General features: G+C 45.4%; 1 protein-coding gene across 4 annotated transcripts in view; it reads left to right on the top strand.

The window, feature by feature from the left end:
- DOCK8 (dedicator of cytokinesis 8) overlaps positions 1-24,461 on the top strand; it is a 162,571-nt gene that overhangs the window by 97,689 nt on the left and 40,421 nt on the right. For 3 of the 4 annotated variants that reach the window (XM_081880898.1, XM_081880896.1, XM_081880899.1), the window contains 6 exons: positions 985-1,113; positions 4,012-4,151; positions 4,400-4,569; positions 16,846-16,994; positions 17,667-17,849; positions 18,197-18,332. In XM_081880898.1, coding sequence (XP_081737024.1) covers positions 985-1,113; positions 4,012-4,151; positions 4,400-4,569; positions 16,846-16,994; positions 17,667-17,849; positions 18,197-18,332 — 907 coding nt within the window. The remainder of the gene's footprint in view (positions 1-984; positions 1,114-4,011; positions 4,152-4,399; positions 4,570-16,845; positions 16,995-17,666; positions 17,850-18,196; positions 18,333-24,461) is intronic. The other variant, XM_081880897.1, reaches the window with a different exon arrangement.

The raw sequence follows: 24,461 nt of genomic DNA, 5'->3' as shown, positions 1-24,461 counted from the left end.
GCTCACAGTCCCAACCTCTCCAACACTCATCCCTCCCCCAGTGACTCTGTAGACAAGAGGCCAGATGTGGTGCTGCCCTCCCCCACTGGCCACTACTGATTTGTGCAGAGAATAAAAAGGTTTCATGGTTTAGCCTTGTCTGAAATGCAAGTTCTGTAGCTTTTCCAGCAGGAGAGCTGTTACCAGTTCTAGAACTGCCCGGTCATTCTACGTCAGTTCAACGCGGTCATGCCACCCACCATCTCGGATTTTAATGAAACTTGGTGTATACCCTTCCCTTATGGTTGAAAGAAACCCCCTTAAATTTTTCCCCTCTTTCTCAAAAGTTTACATTTTATAGCACTTCAAACTTTCTTGGAATCTGTGTTTCTGTCCCTCTTGAGATCCTCGGCCTTGTGTACATTTTATTTTTTCTCTCCATAACCAATGATCAGATCTCTTTGAAATTTTATGCAAAGCTCAATAACATGCTGAGAATTTCAGGATAAAGTACACCAGAACTCAAAAGATTTTATAAATGCCTTAAAAAATTATAAATGTAGGTTTTTTGGTGGGAAAACTAGGTTTAGAAAACCTGAATTTTCAGCATGTGGGCATGATGAAATCAAAAGTTTTTTGATGGTGAAAATTATTGCAAAGACATGCTATTTCTCGACAAAGAATGAAATTTATGGGTTTTTAAATGTATTGTAACAAAATTTTACGTTTTTTAGACATCATGTGGGGAAAATGGCTACTGGGTACAACTTTTGTACTGTAGCCTTTTCAGGCTTTGCCTTCGGGTGGGAAGAGCATTGCGCCCGGGAAGGGAAGTGGGAGTCAAACAGACACTCAAGGATTAATTTCAGAGAAAGAGCTTTATTGCTACCATCCGGGCTGGTAGAAGGAGCAAGCGTGATAATTCACAAGCTTAGCACAAGTTTTACAGCCATTGCAGAGAGTATATATTCCCTCCAGTTCCCTCCCCTTTCTCCCCCTCCTCAGGAGCCCTGCCTCATGAGTTTTCCTGAGCATGAACAGAAACTCCTGTCTTGGGACTCCTGGCACCCTTCCCAGGAAAAAGGGGGGTTGAGAAGCCTGTGTGTCAGTGTGTCCGAAATTTGTTGCAACTGGGTGAGACAAGACTCAGTTCTCATGCCTGCTTCTGCTTGGCATTGACAGAGCCACTCATTAGCTTTGAAGCTTTCTTGTACTGATAAAAATAACGGTTTGCTTATGTAGCAGCATCTTGTGAGAAAGCAGAGAGAAGCTGAAGCTGTGGATTTTAGAAGAGAGAAAGGGGAAATTTGGTTTTGAGGCCTGGGGTGACTTCGGGCCTAGGCGGGGTCACCTGTCCTCACCTCCTTCATTACAATCCATAGCTGTGATAGAAAATAATTAATGAAACAAAGTTGTTCATCTTAAAATTTAAAATAATATTGGTTATTATAGGTTTGTTTTTTCTGAAAGTGCAGATTTGTTTTTTGTTTTGTGGTATTTAAAATTATGAAAATTGATGACTGGAGTAAATTAACGCAATGTTTAAAGGATAATTGTAATCAATTAACAAATCTAGCAGTATTGTAAAAAGTCTTGTAATGTTTACAATAGTACCTTTTTACTTTTATTTAAAGATTGAGCTAAATTTAAAAAGAAAGTGTAGATTCAAAAAATGTATAAATGCGAGGATATATTTTGAAAGCCATGGGTGGGATGGAGGGAAGTCGCTAAGCTTCCCTCCATCAAATGAGCAAAAAATTAATAGAAGGAATAATTTGATTGTATTTGAATATATAAAATGGAAATGTAATAAAATATTTTTAGAGAATTACGAAAATTGGCTATATTGTGAAATAACAATAATAAAAAATCGGTCAGAAACTTTAAATGCTGACAAGTAACGTAATAAAACCTAGCAAGAGAAAGATTAAGAGAATTTAAAATTATGCATTATATTCAATTATGCAACATTATATGATCCCCAATTTGTTTTTCAGAATATTAATGCATACAAAGACATGTCTATCGGGGGGGGGGGGGAATGATGTTTGCATGCCATCTTGAAATAATAGATGCATGGACACTTTTTAACATTCATGTTAAATATATTGAGGTACAATTCACAATGAGGCAGTTTTATGGCAGCAGATGTGTTAATAACAATAAGGACAACAATTAAACTACAGTAAAAAATTACCATAACAGATTATACTATTATCACAGTTGATTACGTTACAAGTTCAATGCTCCTCAGTTTCTTTGCTGTAGCCTTGGTATCACCTGTAAGTTTTTCATTTTTTCTTCCATCAAGTATGATCATTTTTGGTACTTTGGAATGATATCGGAGATTAATCAAGATGTGGGAGATGTTTTGGTAAAGTTTATTCACCCAAATGGACCTTCACCTTCATTCTACTGGCCTAGCCGTGACGATTCTTGTGCAATACCATTTCCTCATATGCTTGGTATTGTACAACGCCCCCAGACAATAACTGGCAGAAGATACTTCTTTCCCAACGAGTGTATGGTTCTCTCCTTTTGTAGTGATTAGACTAGACCAAAACCAGGCCTCAGATTTTGTTCTGCCCTACAGCCAAGTAAACTGAGCTTCCATGGGTAGATAGTCTTAAGATCCCCTAAGTCTCCATAACAACAACAACAACAATTTTATTATTTGTACCTTGCCCATCTGATAGGGTTGCCCCAGCTACTCTGGCCCTTTGCTTGGTTCCCTGTTCAGCAGGGTTAGAGATAGGAAATTAGCAATTCAAGGCAACTCTTTCTGCTAAGTAAGGACACCATCTCCTTTTACATTTAAGAATGCCTCCCTGTACAGTCATGCCTCTTGTTGCGTTCGCTTCAAGTTGCAGCTTTTCAGGTTGCAAGCACAGCAAACCCAGAAGTGTATACTTCCGGCTTTCGCCACACACGCAGAAGCGTTCTGCACGCTTCGCACATGCGTGGAAGAGCTCTATCACGCTCCGCACTTGCGCAGAAGCACCGATCTAGTTGCAGACTTTTCGGGGTGCGAATGGCACCCCGGAACGGATCGTGTCCGCAACCAGAGGGACCACTGTACAGTGCTTGAGCTAACTCTGGCTGGGGCTCAACTTAGATTTCTCCAGATGATTTGTATTGATCTAGAGCAGGGATGGGGAACCTGTAGCCCTCCATATGATGCTGGAATACAGCTTTCACCAGCCTTGGCCATTGGTTATGCTGCCTGGTGCTGATGGGAATCTTCCCTTCTGAGGCATGTGGAATAAAACTAAGACTCAGGAGGTGGATGCTGTCTGGCAGTGCTGCCCCGTGGACTGGTTATAAGTAAAAGGGCAGGCAGGCTGGATGAATGCAAACTGGTATTCATTTGGTAGGGCAGTTCCCCATTTGCCCTAGTAGACCTGCCAACACTGCTAATAGCTGAATCAAGCAGTCTTGGCTCCCTTGTTGCCCTGTGAGGATATGAGCCACTACAGATCAGGAACTACACACCTAAGACCTATTTCATATTTTGCACAGTAGCCAATTTCCATGGGTGATTCTCATGGTAAATGCATGGATTGACCTCCTGAATGTCCAGGAACACCCACTGGAGAGCTCCAATTGGCTGCAGTGGCTAATGGGGCATGAAAATAATAAAAATAAGACAAATTCCATACATATAAATTATTATGTAAACTTTAAAGTCTACAGTTGGGCATGTCCTGTAAAACATCACAAAAACATGACAAATTTTTGCATTCTCAGGGTTCTTCATCAGAATACAGAGAAAGGAGAGACAGACCTGAGTTCATGAGTGCCCCATCGTGGTAAAACAAAATTAAATGAGTTGAGAGCAATGATGTGGACCTTTGTTGAGCTGGACAGTTTTATGCTGATACTATTTAAAGATCTTATAAGGAGCAATATTTTCAACAAATATTTTAAGTACTTAAAGAATGTTCAATTGTGTGATAATGGCGAGGGCAGCTCTGTTACTACATTTATGCATTTGAATTGAATGCAAGCACCGCCTTTTTTTTTCTTTTGCAGAATTCAAGCTCCTGCTCAAGTTTCCAAGATCACAAATTTGCCAACATGTTTGACCTGACAGCAGAATATCGGCAGCAACACTTCCTAACAGGGTTACTCTTCACTGAACTGGCAGCTGCCCTGGACACAGAAGCAGAAGGGTAGGTTTTGTTTCTTCTTCTTTTTCCGGAGACCTGACTATGTGAGCTGATTATAGGAGTTGACAGTGCCAAATTTTACGCTGCCCATAATATTCCTTGCGCTGAGTCCTTCTTTCTTACTGTATCAGGGCTGCACTCTGGGTGATAGTTCCCTAGCAGCTGAAGGGCAGAACTACATGTGACCTTGAGTGCAGTACTGTCAACATATGCATCAGTCACAAGTGTTGTTCTTTTGTTTGTGCTGACAGAATAAGCAAAGTGCAAAGGAAAGCTGTCAGTGCCATCCACAGCCTGCTGAGTGCCCACGACTTGGACAAATCCTGCTTGAAACCAGAAGTGAAAGTGAAAGTTGCTGCCCTTTATCTGCCCCTGGTTGGAATAATTTTGGATGCACTTCCACAGTTACATGACTTTACAGGCAAGATAAGTTTGTTGCTGCTGTTGTTAAAGTACCTAACATTTTCAAACTGTTGCACAAAGATTTTAAAAAGGCTTACAAGCTAACAGACTAGGAAGGAATTGTTGTTTTGGTCAAACTTCAGAGATCATGTATTTTGTCGTCCCCCCCATGACATCATGGGGTGTGGGAGGAGCACAGAATGTTGGGAAAGTTCAAGGTGGGGGGATTCAGTTGGTGACAGTTTGGGGAAAAGAAAAAGTTCTTAGAGAAGATGCTGAAAGAGTTAGGACAGAAGAGAGAGACAGAGAAGAAAGGTAGACAAGACAAAAGAAAAGGAGAGGTAGACTCAAAGCAATAGGAACTGATAGGAACAAAAACAGAAACTGCTCTTTGACTAGCAATAATTAACAGACACTGTTAATTGGCTCAGTTGGATCCTGGTCATGTATGAGTTTTATTGTTTTTATTCATTGCTTTTCTTGTTAATTGATTGGTTATATGAACTGTTTTTAATTTATAAGACAAATAAGTATTCCTATTCATTAGACTTCAGAGAGATTTCCACACTGCCTTTCCTTGCCTGTAGTCCAGAAATGTATACCGTATTTTTCGCCCCATAGGGCGCACTGCCCCATAGGTCGCACCTAGTTTTTTGGGGGGGAAATAAAAAAAATTTACTCCCCCCCCCCAGACACGGGGCTGGCGCGGGGGAAGCCTGAGCTTCCCCCGACCCCAGCCCCGAGAACAGCCTACTATCCGCAAGCCTAGGGAGCCCGGCGGGAAGTCGCGCTGGTCTCCCCAGGCTTGCGGAGAGCTGCGCGAAGCCCAGCGCGCCCCAGGCTTCGGAATGCAGGCAGCTCTGTGCAACCCTTGGGAGACCGGCGCGACTTCCCGCCAGGCTCCCTAGGGCTGCGCAGAGCTGTGCGAAGCCTGGGACTGCAGGCAGCTCTGAGCAACCCTCGGGAGACCGGCGCGAAGTCGCGCCCGTCTCCTGAGGGTTGTGCAGAGCTTCCTGAAGCCTGGAGAGCGAGAGGGGTCAGTGCGCACCGACCCCTCTCGCTCTCCAGGCTTCAGCGAAAGCCTGCATTTGCCCCATAGGACGCACACACATTTCCCCTTCAGTTTTGGAGGGGGGAAAGTGTGTCCTATAGGGCGAAAAATACGGTATATTTTGTAGTAATGGCAGGTTCTTTTTCGTATTCTTGGTGTAGGCACACAAGTGGGGAAACCTGTGCCTGCTGAGTGCATTCCTGAAACAGTGTTAGTCTATAGAGACTTCTTGGTGGCAAGGTCTATCCTACGGTTCCAGCGCATATGCATATGCTTGGTTTCACATGCTTAGTTCTTCTTCCACAGCTGCAGTTGTGACATCATGAAGAACATTCCCTTGGTCTGCAGACCAAGTGAGCAAGACACTGAGTCTTTGTTTCTACAGCTCTCCCTCTCTTTCCTTTACATTTTCCCCTCCATTGGTTTTGTGATTTTGTTTTCTTCCCTTCTTTGTTCCCCCCTCCCCTGCACCTTGTGGCATAGCAGCCTACATTTAAGAAATGCAAAAGTTGAGATGGGAAATTGGCCATCATTGGTCACAAGTCTTTTGAGTAAAGGATTTTGATGGCTTCTTGTGAGCATTGCCAAATATTCGCTAAGCAGGCTTGCCAGAACCATTCAATCTTTCTGTGTTGTGCTTTGGTTATTACTACCTTATTTGATTCTGGCCAAAGGCTATGTACCCATTAGTACTGAATCTGGGTCCAGTGCATTCTCACCACTGACTTTTGAATCTGTGCACACTGTTGGGATTTTAGCCCTCACCAGTCGCCATGCTGGCAGGAAAGAGCAGGTGCTGCCTCACAGCGTGGGAACAGAAGTGAGGCACTGTTCTCCGACTGTGTGCTCGCTGAGAGCTGGGAGGCGTTTCTCTCAGTCTCTTTCTCTTCCGCTCTGAGGAGAGTGCTGGGTTGTGTCGTGAAACCCAGAGGTTGACTGCTCAGACATGCAGTCCTTTGTGTTTTGTTGTTTTGCAGTGAATAAAATGTAGTAAAGAAACTACGAGACTGCCTTTTCCCTTCTGGAGTTTGAAAGGGAAATTAGTATGCTTTTCTTATGAAAAAGAAGTTGCCTATTGACCGGTCACCTGGACTGGAGCAAGATTCCTGAATAGCAGCCAGGGGATGACAATCAAAATGTTTCGTCTTTGGAGACTTCCGGGTTGGCGCCTCCGACAATGGCGGAATTCCTCTGATCGGGAGGAATTTGCTCCGTGGAAATCAGGGTCTGGCCGCCACGGCGAAGGCGGAGACCCACTAAAAAGGAGAAGCCTGTGAACGTGGGATTCAGCTGGCACCTTTTGCGCCTCCCCTACGCGCGGGGAGACCCGGTTTCGGGGATCCGGAGCGACGTGGGGTGAGCGGCGCGGTGCTTCGAATTGACTGCTTCTTTCACGGAGTGAAGCCGCACTGCTGTTGCCGGAGAGCGCTGACTTTTTCCTGTGGACAGTTTGATCCTAAACAACTACCCGTGAGTAGAACGGAAAATTGGATTTTTAAACGTCTTAATTTGGCACCGAATCGGGGAGGTTTCAAACAGGAAGTCCACCTTCCCCTTTTGTAAATAGATTGAAGCAAAGAGCTTGCAAGCTAAAGTCTTGGAAAGTCCTCTGTAAAGGATTAAACTTCCATCGGCTAAAATCATTAAACCCCCCCTTGGAAGCAGGAGAAGAGGGGGGAAGTTTGGGATCGCGTAAGCCTGCAGGAGAGAGTGAAGAAAGTTAAATTACCACCGCTCTGAACCTGGAAACGGGCTGCTAGTAAGACTGACGTTTTGGGAAAGTTCATTGACTGTAAATAAAATGTATCTTGACAGTTAGTTAAATAAGAGAAATACATTGTTTCCATTGTCTCCTTCTGCGTTTAAAAAGGAGTAAAGGTAACTGAAAATTGAAACTAATTTTATTGCTTGAACTGTGCCTAAAAGGATTGATAAAATTAGAAATTGTTTCCCTCTAGAGGGAGCCTTTGAAACTGTTACAAGAGTTGAGCTGGTGGAATCTCCAGCTGCAAGATAAAAAACTGTGAGAACCAGGGATTGACCTTGGATAGATTAAGAATGTCGACAGAAGAAGCCTTAGTGATTGCATTATGTAAGATAAGTGATTCATTGGAACAGCTCCACAAGAAGACAGATCTGATGACTATCAAAATTGATAACTTGGGACAAAAAGTGACTAATTTGGGACAAAAAGTGAACATCTATACAGAAACCATTCAGGAATCGATACAGGAATCTACTTTGACATGGCAAACTGGAGAAGGCGAGGGAGAAAGTTGTTGTTGTTGAACCTAAAGTAATACTAGTGGAGAGGGAGAGAGCCCCAGCCTTACAGAGGCAATTTGATGACTATAAGTTGTTGCCTTCTATGATTGAATTCAGAGAAAGTCAGATTTTGAGGATTGGAGCCCTGCTTGGACTGGAGAAGGAAAGTTGGATAGATCACCTCATGCAAGGATTTACTGACCTTTGGGACCTGGACCTGGGTCAGGAGGAGATTGGAGTTGTGGGGACTTTCAGATTTGGAGGGATTTTGAAACACGTCCTGAAATTTTTTTTTTTTATTTTTTTATTTTTATTTTTTTTTTAAGGGATGGCATCCAATTTCGTTGCACTGTGCAATGTTGCACTTGTGTAATGACAATAAAGAATCTATCTATCTATCTATCTAAATATCTTTTGGATTTTAGTTTTAATTACGGAGATTTGGCTGACCTGTTGAGAAGGAATAAAAACATTGCTAGGTCGGAGCTTCCCTGAGATCTACTCTTCAGCATCAAAGGAAGGAAATTAAGAACAAGATCAGCAGAAGACAAAGTAAAGTGCATGTACAGTGGTGCCCCGCAAGACGAATGCCTCGCAAGACGAAAAACCCGCTAGACGAAAGGGTTTTCCGTTTTTTGAGGCGCTTCGCAAGACGAATTTCCCTATGGGCTTGCTTCGCAAGAAGAAAGCCCATAGGGAAATCTCCGGGGACCTCTTTTAAATGCTGGCGGTGGGCAGCAAAGCCTTTCCCCCCCCCCTCCGGCCTTCAGAATAGGTCCAGGAAGGCCGGCGGGGGCCGAAAGGCTTTGCTCCCCACCGCCAGCATTTTAAAAGCGGTCCGGGATAGCAGGGAAGCGCTTCCCGCTATCCCGGACGGCTTTTGAAGGGGGGGGAGCAAAGACTTTCGCCCCCCGCCGGCCTTCAGAAGAGGTCCTGGACCTCTTCTGAAGGCTGGCGGGGGGCAAAAGTCTTTGCTCCCCCCTGCCTGCCTGCCTGCCTTCCCGGGAGAGCGGAGAAACGCGCGTTTCTCCGCTTTCCCGGACGGCTTTTGAAGTCCGCTGTCCGAGGCGATCTTAAAATGCTGGTGGGCGGCAGCGCTGTCGCCTGCCAGCATTTTAAAAAACCCCGGGACAGCGGAGGACTTCTCCGCTGTCCGGGGCGATCTTAAAATGCTGGTGGGCGGCAGTGCTGCCGCCCACCAGCATTTTAAGATCGCCCCGGACAGCGGACTTCAAAAGCCGTCCGGGAAAGCGGAGAAACGCGCGTTTCTCCGCTCTCCCGGGAAGGCAGGCAGGTTTTTTTAAAATGCTGACAGGCGGCAGCGAAGGCTTCGCTGCCGCCCACCAGCATTTTAAGATCGCCCCGGACAGCGGAGCAGTCCTCCGCTGTCCCGGGGTTTTTTAAAATGCTGGGGGTGGGAAGAAAAGCCCTTGTCCCCCCCCACCCCCAGCCTTCAGAAGGGGTCGGGGGACAGACTGTCCCCGGACCTGGTCTGAAGGTGGTTTCCATAGGAACGCATTGATTGATTTTCAATGCATTCCTATGGGAAACCGTGCTTCGCAAGACGAAAAACTCGCAAGACGAAAAAACTTGTGGAACGAATTAATTTCGTCTTGCGAGGCACCACTGTATAAATATGAAGAAGACCTGCAGAAGGGACTTGGAAAAGAGTTAAGAGCCTCGGACAGAAGATCACCAGGTTGATGGACTATATGGAATTGACAGAAATGACTGGCAGAATCCGAGACCAGGGTGAAGAGATGGTGGAAGAAGCTTGGAAAAAGTTTATTTATAGAAATACTGTAAAATTAATGAGTGTCAGAAAAATGTTGGAATGAAATTATATGGCTTTAGTAGAAATGTTATAAGGAGTTAAGCATAAATAAGTATTATAGTATTAATGGAAAATAAAGTTAAAATAAGTTAAGATAATTATATGACAGAAAATATAGAAAGATGGAAAGGAATTGCTGAAACAATTAATAGAAGTGGAATACAAAAAGGGAGGTGAGAGGAGGTCGATGAAACAAAGGAATGAAAGATAAGGCATTGAAATGGTATGATGTATGTTTTTAAATTGTTTTTGCTTTGTTTTGTTTAGTCTAATGTGTTAATGTTGCGTTGTGTACTGTTTATATATTGTATTGTATTGTTTTTTTTGTTTCCTTTGCTTCTTCTTTTTTTTCTTTTCTTTTTCTTCTTTTTTGTAAGGTTTAAAAGTAATAAATATTATTTTTTTAAAAAACAAAATGTTTCGTCTTTGGAGTGTACCGGGAGGCTGGCATAGCTCCCGGGCTGGTGACATTTCAACACACACGTTACCCATTATGAAGCACTATCTTGTACAGTGGTACCTTGGTTCTCAAACTTAATCCATTCCGGAGGTTCGTTCCAAAACCAAAGTGTTCCAAATCCAAGGCATTCTTTCCCATAGAAAGTAATGCAAAATGGATAAATCCATTCCAGACTTTTAAAAACAACCCCTAAAACAGCAATTTAACATGAATTTTACTATCTAACGAGACTGTTGTTCCTAAAATGAAAGCAATAAACAATGTACTGCAGTCACACACACAGTCAATCAATCAGTAGCTGAACTGGGTTCCACACAGTCACAAAACAAAAAAAAGAGTCACAAAAACGCAAAATAAGTAGCAAAAACAGACTGACCTCAGTGTAACACTCCATAACAGAAGCGTGGCACTCAAATTAGAAGCATAACTCTCAAATCGGAAGTGTAACACTCAAATCAGAAGCGTAACACTCAAAACAGAAGTGTGGCACTCAAACCGGAAAGTGTAACACTCAAAATGGAGCATGTTCGGCTTCTGAAAAAAGTTCGCAAACCGGAGCACTTACTTCCGGCTTTGCAGTGTTTGGGTTCTAAGTTGTTTGAGTATCAAGGCATTTGAGAACCACTGTAGTTTCTGTGGTAATTATGCTTTACAGAGTTGTGCAGAAGTTGCCCCAGGTAATTTGTATCTGAAACTGACTGAGATTTACAGACTGACTCTGAGGCAAACAGCAGCATAACATCAGTTACAGATAGGTAGCCGTGTTGGTCTGCCATGGTCAAAACAAAATAAAAAAATTCCTTCCAGTAGCACCTTAAAGACCAACTGAGTTAGTTCTAGGTATGAGCTTTCGTGTGCATGCACACTTCTTCAGATACACAGATACATGACATACTTGCTGCTCTAACAGTTAAAACTTACACAACAATTAATAACTGAACTAATGGGGGGGAGGGGATTGCCTCAGGCACATGACATCACAAGATTCTATGCTACAGCATTAACCCTCAGTTTATTGGGAAATATTGCTGCTTGATGCATTTTACCTCAAACCAGCTTTGATCTGAAAGGGAAGCATGAGCTATTTTCACTTTGTAGTTAAGTGGAAGTGTGTACATTTGGGACTGGTCAACTTAATCCTGTGTGCAGGTGTTTGGGCTGAGTGGGTATGAAGATGAGTCTTTCTGTTGCAAGCTTATACAGGCTATAAAAGCTCCTAAGTCAGGCCAATAAGACCCAGGAGCCAGGAGGAGATAGATTCCAACGATTTATTACTTTCTAAGCAATAGGTTATAGCGGGATAGGTCCACAAAGGCTGCAACTGCGATTCAGTGGTCTGGGGGTGATATTTATAAGTTTTGACACAAAGCAGTTCAATTTTCTTCAGTCATATGCACTGAAGCATTTCTAATTACCTCATTCAGTTATTGGATACATTTCATGTTAGTGTGCTTGTGCAAACTAAGCATAAGCATTGGCTGTTTTGCTGTCATCTATATGGCCTCCATGTAGAAACATTGTGTTACAATTTTATAGCAAAATCTATTGTGCTTTTGTTGAACCTGCATGTATAGCTGTGTATGTTCTGCAATAAAAATGTTAGCTTCTTCTCTTCCCATGGGAAAGGGTGCTTGCATAACAAAAGCTTTCTCAGCAGTTACAAAGCTTTTTGCAGTTTCTTAGCATTTCCTTAAAGCAATAGGCTTTTGGGGCCCTTGGGGCCCCTCCCACATTTCTAGCTTGGCACAAGTGTGAGGATGAGTGAGAGAGAATCTTTTTCACTGTGAAGTACAGTCTGTCCGGGGCTCCCTCTTTTAAGTTCATTGCCCCTTTTTCAGTCAAGCTAAGTGTGAGTGAGTCAGTGGAAGGTAGTTTCATTTGTTTTTCTTGATTACTAGTCATCAGGGTATTATTAAACCCCTTTGTGGTAAAGGCTGCATTAATTTTCTCCCGCCCACGTGGTTGATTCCCCTCAGGTCCCTTGCTATTGTGCCACCAATAACTGGAAGTGACAGAAGCAGCTGCTTTCTTTAACTTTCTTTTGCACCTGTAGCAATTTTAAGTGAAGTGTTGGGAAGAATTGTTTTTTCCCTCTTTAGCCAAACGGTTGAAGTTCATAGTTACAATAAATATGGCAAAAATAATGGATAATTAATAAAAGCGAGCGAGCGAGCAAGCAAGCAAATAAATAAATAAATAAATAAATAAAACAAAACTATTATTTTGTTGTTGAAAGTTAAGAACATAGCAATATATCACAGTTTCTATAGCTGTAGGCTATAGAAGGGTATTTAAAATGAGAGTTTGCAACTTCCGGTCGGCTGCAAAGCCATTACAGATGCGGATTTAGCCTCTTGGGGAAAGTCCGAGCTCAGCAGGAGATTTGGAGCTACACAAAGGCGCTGTGAGCTGCATTAAAAAAAACCCAAAGGGAGTTTTGGGTGCAGGGGATCGGGCGGCGCCCTTGGTGCCTATCCTTTTAGTCGGACGGCTCTATAAAAAGAGCTCAAATGACCAGGGGATTGAGGCGCGGGTGCTTGGGATCTATCGCTACTCCTGCCTTGCAAAGCCTCTGTTTCCGGTGGCAAAAAAGCACCTGGCTTCCTGATGCAAAAAGACTGAATTTGACTGGATGTGGAGTAAAATTTTGGAGTACTTGGCGAACAGATGGAATAATGGGATGTAAACAGGGAGTCTGTCCCATTGCTGGTGAGAAAAGGGCGCAGTAAGAATTTCTACGAAATCAAAAGTACATGAGTTCCATTTTCCGCAAGCGGATATAATTTTAGTGCTATTCCACTAGCCTCATAAGGCAGGGCTGAATGGATTTCTAAAAAATATATAATTTTACTCCAGATTTATAGACTTTAGATTTCATTTTGACTGAAAGACAGTTCTGAAACACTGGGGGAGGAGAAACCCCGGCCGGCTCTGCCAAAGGCAACTTTGTTTCCAGGGCTGCTGGCGATCGATACAGACGTGTTATAAAGTAATAACTATTCGTCTGGAGGTGCTCTTGAATATGATTAGAGGGGACCGGTTGGTGGAAGGAATTCAGGTCGGAGCGAAACAATACAAACTTAAAGCTTTTGCAGATGACCTAGTCTTGCCCCTGCAGGAGCCAGAATCTAGTACAAAAAGAGTATTACAATTGATTCAAGAGTTCGGTCGGGTGGCGGGATTTAAATTGAACAAGCAGAAAACTAAGGTATTAGAAAAAAACTTGACAGATACAGAGTCAGAACGGTTTCAGAGAGAGACAGAGTTAAACGTGGTCAAAAAAGTAAAATACCTAGGGGTAAACATAACAGCAAAAAATCTGAGTTTATTCAAGGAGAATTACGAGAAATGCTGGTCAGAAATTAAGAGAGACTTAGACAGTTGGACAAAATTGAAACTTTCCTTGTTAGGCCGAATAGCTGCCATTAAGATGAATGTATTGCCAAAAATGTTGTTTTTGTTTCAAACATTACAGATTGTGGACAAAATAGAGTGCTTCCGGAAGTGGCAGAGAGATATTTCCAAATTTGTCTGGCAGGGCAAAAAGCCCAGAATTAAGTTTAAGATATTAACTGACGCGAAAGAAAGAGGGGGCTTTGCCCTGCCAGACTTAAGGTTGTATTATGAATCAGCAGCTTTCTGCTGGCTAAAAGATTGGCTACTTCTCGAGGACACTGATGTACTGGATCTGGAAGGTTTTAACAATGCTTTTGGTTGGCATGCATATTTATGGTATGACAAGGTTAAGATCAACAAGGTTTTCAAGAACCATATTGTCAGAAAAGCAGTGTTTAACGTCTGGACAAAATACAAAGACTTACTGGAAAATAAAACTCCAAGGTGGCTTTCACCTTTGGAAGCTAAGGCCCGAAAAAGACTCAATATGGAGGCCAACTGGCCAAAATATTGGGAAATATTAGAAAAAGATGGAGATAATTGGAAATTGCAGAGTTTGGAGAAAATGAAAGATAAAGTGCGAGACTGGTTACACTACGCTCAGATTAAAGAGGTTTTCAAACTTGACAAAAAGTTAGGATTCCAGGTGGAAAAATCAAAGTTGGAAACGGAACTGTTAGAGCCTAAGACTAAGGTACTTTCAAGAATGTATAACTTGCTGTTAAAATAAAAACAAAACAAATTCCTTCCAGTAGCACCTTAAAGACCAACTAAGTCAGTTCTTGGTATGAGCTTTCGTGTGCATGCACACTTCTTCAGATACACGAAAGCTCATACCAAGAACTGACTTAGTTGGTCTTTAAGGTGCTACTGGAAGGAATTTGTTTTGTTTTGACTATGGCAGACCAACACGGCTACCTATCTGTTGCTGTTAAAATGGAATACACAAGATGAAACGGTAAAATCAGTTATGATAAAGTGGGCACAAGACATTGGGTATAATATTATGTTTGAGGACTGGGAAAGGTTGTGGACCAATGGGTTGAATTTCACTGCATGTAATGCTCTGAAAGAAAATGTTATGAAAATGATATACAGATGGTACATGACCCCAGTTAAACTTGCAAAAAATATACCATTTGTCTGATAACAAATGTTGGAAATGTAAAGAAAATGAAGGAACATTCTTTCACCTCTGGTGGACCTGCCCTAGAGTGAAGGCTTTCTGGGAAATGATATATAACGAGCTGAAAAAGATATTTAAGTATACCTTTACCAAGAAACCAGAGGCCTTCCTTTTGGGTATTGTCGGCCAGAAGGTGTTAAAGAAGGACCGAACATTTTTTATGTATGCAACAACAGCAGCAAGGACACTCGTCGCTAAGCAATGGAAAACCCAAGATTTACCCACACTGGAAGAATGGCAGACGAAACTGATAGAATATATGGAACTGGCCGAGATGACTGGCAGAATCCAAGACCTGGGAGAGGAGACGGTAGAAGAAGACTGGAAGAAATTTAAGATTTATCTGCAAAAATATTGTAAATTGTATGAATGTTAAGCAGGATGCTAGATTATAAAGAACTCGGCACCATTAAAACAGATGAGGTGAATTATGAAGATAAGTTAAATTCAAATAGACAATGATTAGGCTAAACTAAATTTTTTAAGATATTAAAGAAATTTATTTAAAATGTGTGATGTAATATCGGAAAATTAGTTAGTAAGAATGTAAACAAGGTGATAAATTGCTGGATTAAATTTTTTATAACTAGGAACGCAGGAACGGGAGATGTGAGGAAGTCCAAAGATGACAAGAAAACATGTTATGATATATACTATGGTGTTTTATTTATTTGTATTGTAACTAAAAACTCTTAATAAATATTATAAAAAAAATAAATATATAAAGTAATAACTATTCGGACTACTCATTTCTAGCAACAAATGGAGCTAATATGAAAAAGTGTGGGATGAAGTTAAGAGAGATTTGGAAGTGTGGGGAAGAATGAAACTATCACTTATGGGAAGAATCTGGAATTATGGAAGCCAGGGAATGGGGGTGGGGAGTCGATGCTCTGATTGAGCAAAGATGTATGTGATGATAAAATTTTATTTTGATTGTATTAAAAAAAGAAAATTCAATAAATATTGTTATAAAAATAAAATAAAATGAGTGTCTGCAAATGTGTCCTCTTTTTTGCTTCTCAAAATATGGCGACCGTACTTCAACATAACCACAGACTGTGTAACTTGTTGTAATCAAGTTTGTCTGTACAACTTTTAATGAAGTTTTTTTCTTAGAAACTGTTGCCTTAGTGGAGTCTTTAATTGGTACCAACACAACTTATGCACCATCCTTTCAAACCTTTGGCAGTGTGCCTTTCTCCTTTGTTTTTTGGAGCGTAGCCTTTCTTGGGGCAATTAAAGCTTCTGAGGATGTAGGGTAACTTGCAACTCTGCACTCCAGTTCTCTCTTCCTGACATTATATTGGGACAAGGTAGTCTTCCATCCAGATTCTTATTTTCTGCCAAAGACTTCGTCAAACTTCCACCCCAACTTTATATTACCTTTTTTCTTGCCCCCTGCTCTGTGTTGATCGTTGATCTTTGTGTTGATTGGACCTTGTTATCCTAAAAAACAACAATCCTAATATTATCATTGTTAATGCCACTCTGTATAAAGATCACAAACTTTCTCCTCAGTGGGTGGGTTACAAGAGTGCTCATCGTCCCCTGCAATATGGCTTCAGAGTGTGCTGCATGCAGGCTGTAGCTGCCTTTGCAGCAACCACTAGGATAATGTTAATCCCAGAGCCATGTTGAGCTACAACATCATCACAGCTCTTGACTTTCAACTTCCACTGTGCTCTTGATACTTCAGCCTGTGCTGATGTATTTTTTGGAACAATAATCCTCCAATGTGTTAACTCTTTATGACAACCTACTACAAATTTCAGATGAGAAAGCTTGCTATTCTCCCATATGTGTGTCTGCACAGAGACCATGAAGAAGGATGGGTAGCTTGACCTTAACTGAAGTTCTCTTGAGTGATCATATGTGGAGTCACACAACTTTCTCAGCTGCACACTGTGGTTAGATATTGAATGTTGGTATGTCAATTTTTGAACTGAGCAAAACCTCTTTGGACTTGCAAGCTGGAACTTAAGGGGTGGAGTATGTGAAGATGCACTGCATAGACATAAGTATTTCCATATGAATGGTTCTACAGATGACCATTCTCAAGAACTTCAGCTACAAGTATGCAAGTTATATTTTCTAATATAGTTTCAGATGGCCGCAATGGGAAAGGCCGCATCGGATCTCCAGATGAAGAACAAGAAGCTGCAAGCCAAATTAACCAAAATATTGCTCTGGCCATTGCTGGGAATCAGTTTAATCTCCTACGGTCCTATGGTTCATCTGTGTCCACAGTGGTAGGTCTGCCTACACTATGTGTTTGCATATTTTTTTTCTTGCTTTGTTTCTCCCTATTACTGACCCAAATTCTAGGAGCCAACTTTTAAGGATTTATTATGTTCTTTCATTTGATCTAGTGGGCATACTGAGCATATTTTCCAGGGGGAAGCCCATAGTTCAGTGGTAGAACATGCATAAGGTCCCAGGTTCAGTCAGTCTCCAGCATCTCCAGGTAAGGCTGCAAGAGACTCCTGCCTGTAGCCCTGGAAAGCCACTGCCAGTCAGTGTAGACAGTACTAAGCAAGTTGGACCAAATATCCAGTAGCTTCCTATAGGTCTATGCTTCTTTAGCCTCCTTGCTGTTTGGAGCTGATAGGACTTGTAGTCCAAGAATTCTGGAGAGCCGCAGATTGAGGAAGGCTACTCCAGAGTATTTGATGCTGTTTTTTGTTTTTGCAAGTGTGCCGTTCACACCTGCAAAAAACCCTACAGAGGTGTACCACCTGAAATAGAGATATTCCCAACTCCCAAATCTAAGTGGCTACAGCAGATTTATTAGTTAGAAACGGCACCTTAAACAATAGAAAGGAGCCCTACCAGTTGTGTGACTGGTGACATTCATTAGGACTATTAAATATGCCCTTCTTTATGTCTAACTTTCTTGAACTTCTTATTTTATTTGTTCCAAGCCTTACAAACAATACAACACTTTAAGTCCAGAAACTACACGCCACCTTTTGATCTGTTTCCTGTGGATCATGAAAAACGCTGATCAGAATCTTATTCAGAAATGGGTTGCAGACCTGCCATCTATGCAGCTAAACAGGATTTTAGATGTCCTTTACATCTGTGTCTCAGGCTTTGAGTATAAGGTAAATAGAATGGTGTCCAGTCCATACTTGTTGCTAATTGTTTTGATGCGTTACAGACACAGTGTACAGTTTTTCTTGGATGGAAATATGCTACATTCATTTTACAAGTGTGCTTCACTTTTAACTTTGTGCAAAACTTTGTGCAAAATTGAACTTTTCAAGAGGTACAAAATAATTGGTTTGTAGATTTCATTGTACAGGGTGAGTCTTTTAAAAGAGGCCCCGCAGAACATGTGTACTCTGTATCCACGGGGCCTCTTTTGAAGGACTCACCCTGTACATTTAAAAGACATACTAACCTTTTGATGCTGGTGGTTTAGCTCACATAATTCTTTATGTCTGTGCAGGGCAAGCAAAGCTCAGACAAAGTCAGCACTCAAGTACTCCAGAAATCAAGGGATGTAAAAGCTCGGCTAGAAGAGGCCTTACTAAGAGGAGAGGGAGCCAGGGGTGAAATGATGAAGCGGTGCAGGATGCCTGCTGGTATGCTCCTTGCTTTTTTTATCTCATTTGTGAAACCAAAAAGAAATTGTAGATATAAAAACACAGTTTTCCATAACAACTTTTGACAGCAAAAAATGTCTGAAGAAATATTTGAAAAGAGTAATGACTGAGTTAGAAAATTAAGAAATTGTGTTATACTGAAGGAGCGTCTACAAGCTTCATCGTTCAGCCCGGTCACTGAGATCCAGCGCCAGGGCCTTCTGGCAGTTCCCTCATTGCGACAAGTGAGGTTACAGGGAACCAGACAGAGGGCCTTCTCGGTAGTGGCGCCCACCCTGTGGAACACCCTCCCTTCTTATGTGAAGGAAATAAACAGCTGTCTTATCTTTAAAAGAATCTGAAGGCAGCCCTGTTTACGGAAGTTTTAAATATTTAATGCTGTATTGTTTTTAACACTCGATTGGAAGCTGCCCAGAATGGCTGGGGAAACTCAGCCAGATGGGCGGGGTATAAATAATAAATTCTTCTTCTTCTTCTTCTTCTTCTTCTTCTTCTTCTTCTTCTTCTTCTTCTTCTTAGGGTGCCCTGGAGGATTGTTACACTTTTGTGGGAGGGATTCAAGTGCATACCGGAACTTTAGGCTTATGCAATTAAAGTGGCTGAGAACAAAGAGAAGCAAGAGCCCTTTCTGTTGAGCTCTGCCTCTTAAACCAGAACCAGTAAAGGTGGTGAATGTTAATGTCAGGGCTGCCCGAGGTCCCAGCTCACAAAGGACCAACGCCAGTTCTTTGTTATATACAAAAGTCTTTTATTGAAGTTCAGTTTCAATTTCAAAGCCGTGGCGCGCAGCTCTACGTCTCAAACTCTAGACCGCTGAAGCTCCGTCTGAATCTCCTCCCGCCAGACACCAGTTTAAGACTCTAGCCTTGCTCCACCTCTTCCTTTGCTCTTTCCTCCTCTGGGTCCGCCTGTCCGCTGGGGTCTTGCCCTTTCTGGACTCTTCTGACGCTGAGTCCCCTGATTCCTCCCCCTGCCTCCGGCGGGCTTTAGGACCTGGCTCCCAATCTGGGTTTTCTGCTGTGCCGCGCGCCTGTACATTCGAACTTGGCGCGCGCGCCCAGCCGGCAACCTTCCTCCTGACCGTTACACTGCTCCTGTCACTGCTTCCCCAGAGGCTGGCTGGACCTGACTTCCCCTCCGTTCCCTCACTCTGTGACAGAGGCGTGGCCAGCCCTGATTCATCTTCTCTCCCTGCTGGAGGAGACGCTGGCCCTGATACATGGGACTCTTCCCCCCCACTACGCTCTGGTGGGGGAGCCGGTCCTGATCTCCCGCTGCTGCTTTGGGAGTCCCCGCTGGCCCCTTGCTTCTGGTGCGTCCCCTCTGGGACCCCCCTTGCCCTGGCCCTAGGCGCCCCCCTCTGGGAATCTTCTGATTCGCTGGAGAAGCTCATGGAATCTCTCGGGCCACTGTCATACTCCCCTACGCTGCCCTCAGATTCTTCCCCTTCGCTCTCCATTTCCTCTCTCCCCTGTGCCTCTGCTCCTGAGCCCCTGACATCCATCCCCCCCTCGAAGCCCCCCTTCCCCCTCCCCCTCTTCGGGTCCGGGTTCCGGGTGCTCCTGTGCTGTGGGGGTGAGTGCGGGATACGGTTCTTCCCCCCTGGTGTGCAGCCGGCCAGTTGGATCCGGCCAGTCCGTGATGGGCTCGTCGACGTCGATCTCCTCTGCGTCCATCTCTCTGAGCTGTGCTCGAACCCAGGATCCTCCCCCAACACGTCCACGTCCCGCTCTCCCCCTGTTGCCTCGGGTGATGCTGCGTGTAAGGGCCCCCTCAGCAGTTCCCTGGCGCCACCCCACTTCCGGCTGATCGTCCCACCAATAAGAGCGTTCTGTGGCAAACCCCGAGAGAGATCCCTCTGGGGAGCTTGTTTCTGGCGCCGTTTCCTCAGCTGATGAGAACCCCTGGAACGTGCTGGCTGAAAGTGTGGGTGTGAAAAGGTAGTCGTCGAAATAATCTGCCAGCATAGGTCTGTGTGGGAAGAGTGCATGGAACTCGTCTTTGAGGTAGTGCTCCTCTACGGCATAGTACGGTACCCACCTGTTGGCGTTGGTCAGGGTACCTTCCCTGGCGAGTAGATATTCAACCCCCTCTTCCCCCCATCTCGAGTCTAAAATCTCTGTGACCTCGTTGAGTGGCGCCGCCCTCGGTGACCCCCCCTTGTTGGCGATTTGCGGGGTGGGTCTGGTGCGGTCCCTGTCGCCTGAAACCTGTGGGGTTCCTTGTAGGGTGTGAGCACTGATCTATGAAAGACCGGGTGCATTCTGGAGTCCTCCGGAAGTGTCAACCGGAAGGCTACCGGATTGATCTGTACCTCGACTTGGTAAGGCCCTAGCTGCCTGTGTCTGAGCTTCTTCTTAGCTAACGTTCTGGCCGGCACTGCCTGGGCTGCTAACCAGACCCAGTCCCCCACTTGGATGTCTTCCCCAACTCTCCTGTGCCTGTCTGCCTGCACTTTGTAGGCGTGTTTTGCTAGCTCCAAGTGCCTTCGTAGTTGCTCGTGGACCTCCTGTAATTCCGCTGCCAAGGCCTCTGCCCCCTGTGGCTCCCCCTCCCCCACTTTCTCTAACCCCGGGAAGGTTCTGGGATGCCGCCTATTGTTGGCGAAGAACGGTGTCACCCCCGTGGACACGTGCTTCATGTTGTTGTAGGCAAACTCGGCCAGCGGTAGGTAGTCCACCCAGGTCGAGGGCTGTTGATTCGCGTAGCATCTCAGGTACTGCTGCATGATGGCGTTGACCCTCTCCGCTGGTCCGTTGGTCTGCGGGTGTCGTGCCGATGCTAAGTTGATCTTGACGTTCAGGATGCCCAGCAACTTCTGCCAGAAGCTTGAGATGAATTGGCGACCCCGGTCGGACAGGATGGACCGTGGCAAGCCGTGAGCCTTGAACACGTGGTCTATGAACAGCTTGGCGGTCTGTTCCGCTGTGGCCACCTTCGCGCAAGGAATGAAGTGCGCCATCTTGGTGAAGAGGTCTACGACCACGAGTACCGCTGTTTTGCCTCGTGAGCTTGGCAGATCTGTGACAAAGTCCAGGGCCACTTTCTCCCACGGCTCGAGCGGCGTCTGTACGGTTCCAGCAGTCCCGCCGGTGGCCTGTGTACTGGTTTGACCCTCTGGCATGTGTCACACCTAGTGACGTAATCCGCAACTTCTCCCTTCATCTTGGGCCACCAAAAGTCTCTGGCTACTAATTCCGCCGTCTTGTCCTTGCCGAAGTGCCCGGCGCTGGGCGCGTCGTATAACTGCCGCAGTACTTTCGCGCAGAGGTCGTCTCCCGGCACGTAGAGGGCCCCTTTGCGGATGAGCAGTCCGTCGCGTATCTGGAACTCGTCGTCCTTCGCTGTACCTCTTCGCACCTCCTCCATCTTGGATTGTGCGAACGAATCCGTCTGCAGCGCGCGACGTACTGCGTCCAGGTCCACGGTGGCTGAGGCGCACGCCCACGCTTTCGGTGCGAAAATGTGTTTGGCCGCCACTGGTGCCGCTTCCTCGAGATACTGCGGCTTGCTGGATAGCGCATCCGCCATGACGTTGTTGTCTCCCGGGATGTATTCTATCCTGAAGTCGAAATCTGCAAAGAACTCCGCCCAGCGGTTGTGTCTCTGGTTCAGGAACCTCGCCGTGCGCCAGTACTCCAGGTTCTTATGGTCCGTGCGGACCTGCACTGTGTGTTTGGCTCCGATGAGGAAGTGCCGCCACGCCTTGAAGGCTGCATGAATGGCCAGCAACTCCCTGTCCCAGATGGTGTAGTTCTGTTCCGACTTGCTGAGTTTCCTGGAGTAGAATGCGCATGGCCTCCAGTCCCCTTGCGGATCTTGCTACAACAGGACCGCCCCCACCGCTCTGTCCGAGGCGTCCGTTTCAACCCTCATTGGTTTGCTGGGGTTTAAGTGTAGCAGCTGTTTGTCGGACGCGAAGAGACGCTTGAGTCTCCGAAAGGACTGCTCCGCCTGGTCCGTCCAGGTGAACTTCTTCTGCTTGGAGCTGAGGGTGTCCGTGATGGCCGCCGCCTCCATGGCGAACCCCTTGATGAACTTGCGGTAAAAGTTGGCGAAGCCGACGAACTTCTGGACCTCCTTCCGATTGCGCGGGCTCTTCCAGTCCAACACCGAGCGGACCTTGGTGCTGTCCATGGCGAGTCCCTTGTCGGACAGCTTGTAGCCCAGGAAATCCACCTCCGTCATGTCGAACTGGCACTTCTCCAGTTTGGCGTAAAGTCTGTGCTCCCTCAGTCTCTGCAGGACCTCCTTGACGTCTCTCTCGTGAGCCTCCTGCGATTCCGAGAAGATCAGGATGTCGTCTAGGAAGCAGACGCACTTCTTGTAGAGGAGTCCCGCTAACACATGGTGCATGAAGGCTTGGAAACAATGGGAGCCATTTTGCAAACCAAACGGCATAACTTGATATTCATAGGTACCTAAAGGAGTAAACATGGCCGTCTTCCACTCATCGCCCTCCCGCATGCGTATAAGGTTGTACGCCCCTCGAAGATCCAACTTGGTGAAGATGCGTCCCTTCCTCACCGTCGCGAGTAGGTCGTCGATCTTGGGCATGGGGAATGCCGTGGGCTTCGTCCTCGAATTGATAATTCTGTAATCAACTACCAGCCTCCGTTGGGGCGTGTCTTTCTTCTTCACGAAAAACACGGGACTGCCCCCCACTGCTTTGGATTCTCGGATGAATCCCCGCTTCAAGTTGTGATCTATGAACTCCCTGAGTTCTTGCAGTTCGTCTTCAGACATGGAATACAGTTTCCCAGTCGGCAGCGTCGCCCCTGGCAGGAGGTCAATCTTGCAGTCGTAGGGCCTGTGGGGAGGCAGCTTGTCCGCTTCCTTCTCGCAGAAGACCTCCAAAAACGCCTTGTACTTGTTGGGTACCGCTTGCACCATGCCTAAGTGTAGCTGTAGTTCATCCTCTTGCCCCTTATCTTCCTGGCTGTCGAGGATGCAGTGTTCTGCGCAGTAGGAGGAGCAGAAGGTCAATTGACGCTGGTACCATGCTAATGCCGGGCTGTGCCTATCCAGCCAACTCATGCCCAACACTATGGGCGTGTCCGACAGGTGGGTGACGTTGAAGCTGATGACTTCGCGGTGATTTCCAATTTGCATTACCATTGGCGGTGTTTGCTGTACCACCTGTCCTCCCAGTAGCTCTCTGCCATCGACCGTGACGACGTTTAGGGGCATCGTGGCTGGTAGGAGCGCTATGCGATGTTGCTTGATGAAATCCACTCCTACAAAGTCTGCATTACTACCACAGTCAATGGTAATAGGGACTTCCATGGTGAGTCCATTGGGCAGCTGGAGCGATGCGGTGAGTTGCACCACTGGTTTGGGCGGGAGGGGGTCTGTGGGCTGTAAAATCTCTGGGGGCTGCTTCACTGACTCGCCTGGCTGGGCCCCAGTGCCTCTGCCTCCAGCCAGGCTTCGTCGTTTCCCTGCAGCTGTTCCCCCTGCTGAACTGCTCCCTTTACTGTTGCTGAGGCTGCAGTGTGCCTCTGGAGCCTCTGGGGACACTCTTTGGCCATGTGCTGTCCACTGTCGCAGATGTAACACTTCCTGCTCCCTCTAGGAGCCTTCGCCTTGACTGCTCCTGGTGTTTGGGCTCTGGTTGCTGTCTGAGCCCTGGCACCACCTATCTCCATCGGCTCTTCTCCCCCCCCCCCCACTGGAGGGTAGGAAAGGAGTTGTTCTGACTGGTGTGCGTGCCATACGTCCCTCATCCCTGCTCCAAGGGCGTTCTTCCAGGCGCACCCCTATCGCCAGCGCTCTTTGCACGACTTCTGTGGTGTTGCTGGGTCTCTCCCCCCTCGCCAGCTCATCTTTCACGGCCCCATTAAGCCCCTCCCAGAACAGATCCCTGACGGCAGCGGAGTCCTTCTCCCAGCCCAGCACATTTACCAACGCAAAAAAGCGGGAGTGATATTGTCTCACAGTGGCTTTGCCCTGCTTCAGCCCATGCATTTCCCTCCTGGCCACATCCACATCTACCGTTGATTCAAAACAATTGTCCATAGCCTTGATAAAGGCTTTTGAATCTTGGAGGGCGGGATCATTTTCGCGCCATAAATTGCGCAGCCACGATTTAGCTTCCCCATGCAGATG

This window comes from Podarcis erhardii, assembly GCF_964252035.2.
Source record: "Podarcis erhardii genome assembly, chromosome: 11".
Lineage (NCBI taxonomy): Eukaryota > Metazoa > Chordata > Lepidosauria > Squamata > Lacertidae > Podarcis > Podarcis erhardii.
The sequence above is the reverse complement of the archived record's forward strand: the minus strand, read 5'-3'. Positions and strand labels throughout refer to the sequence as shown.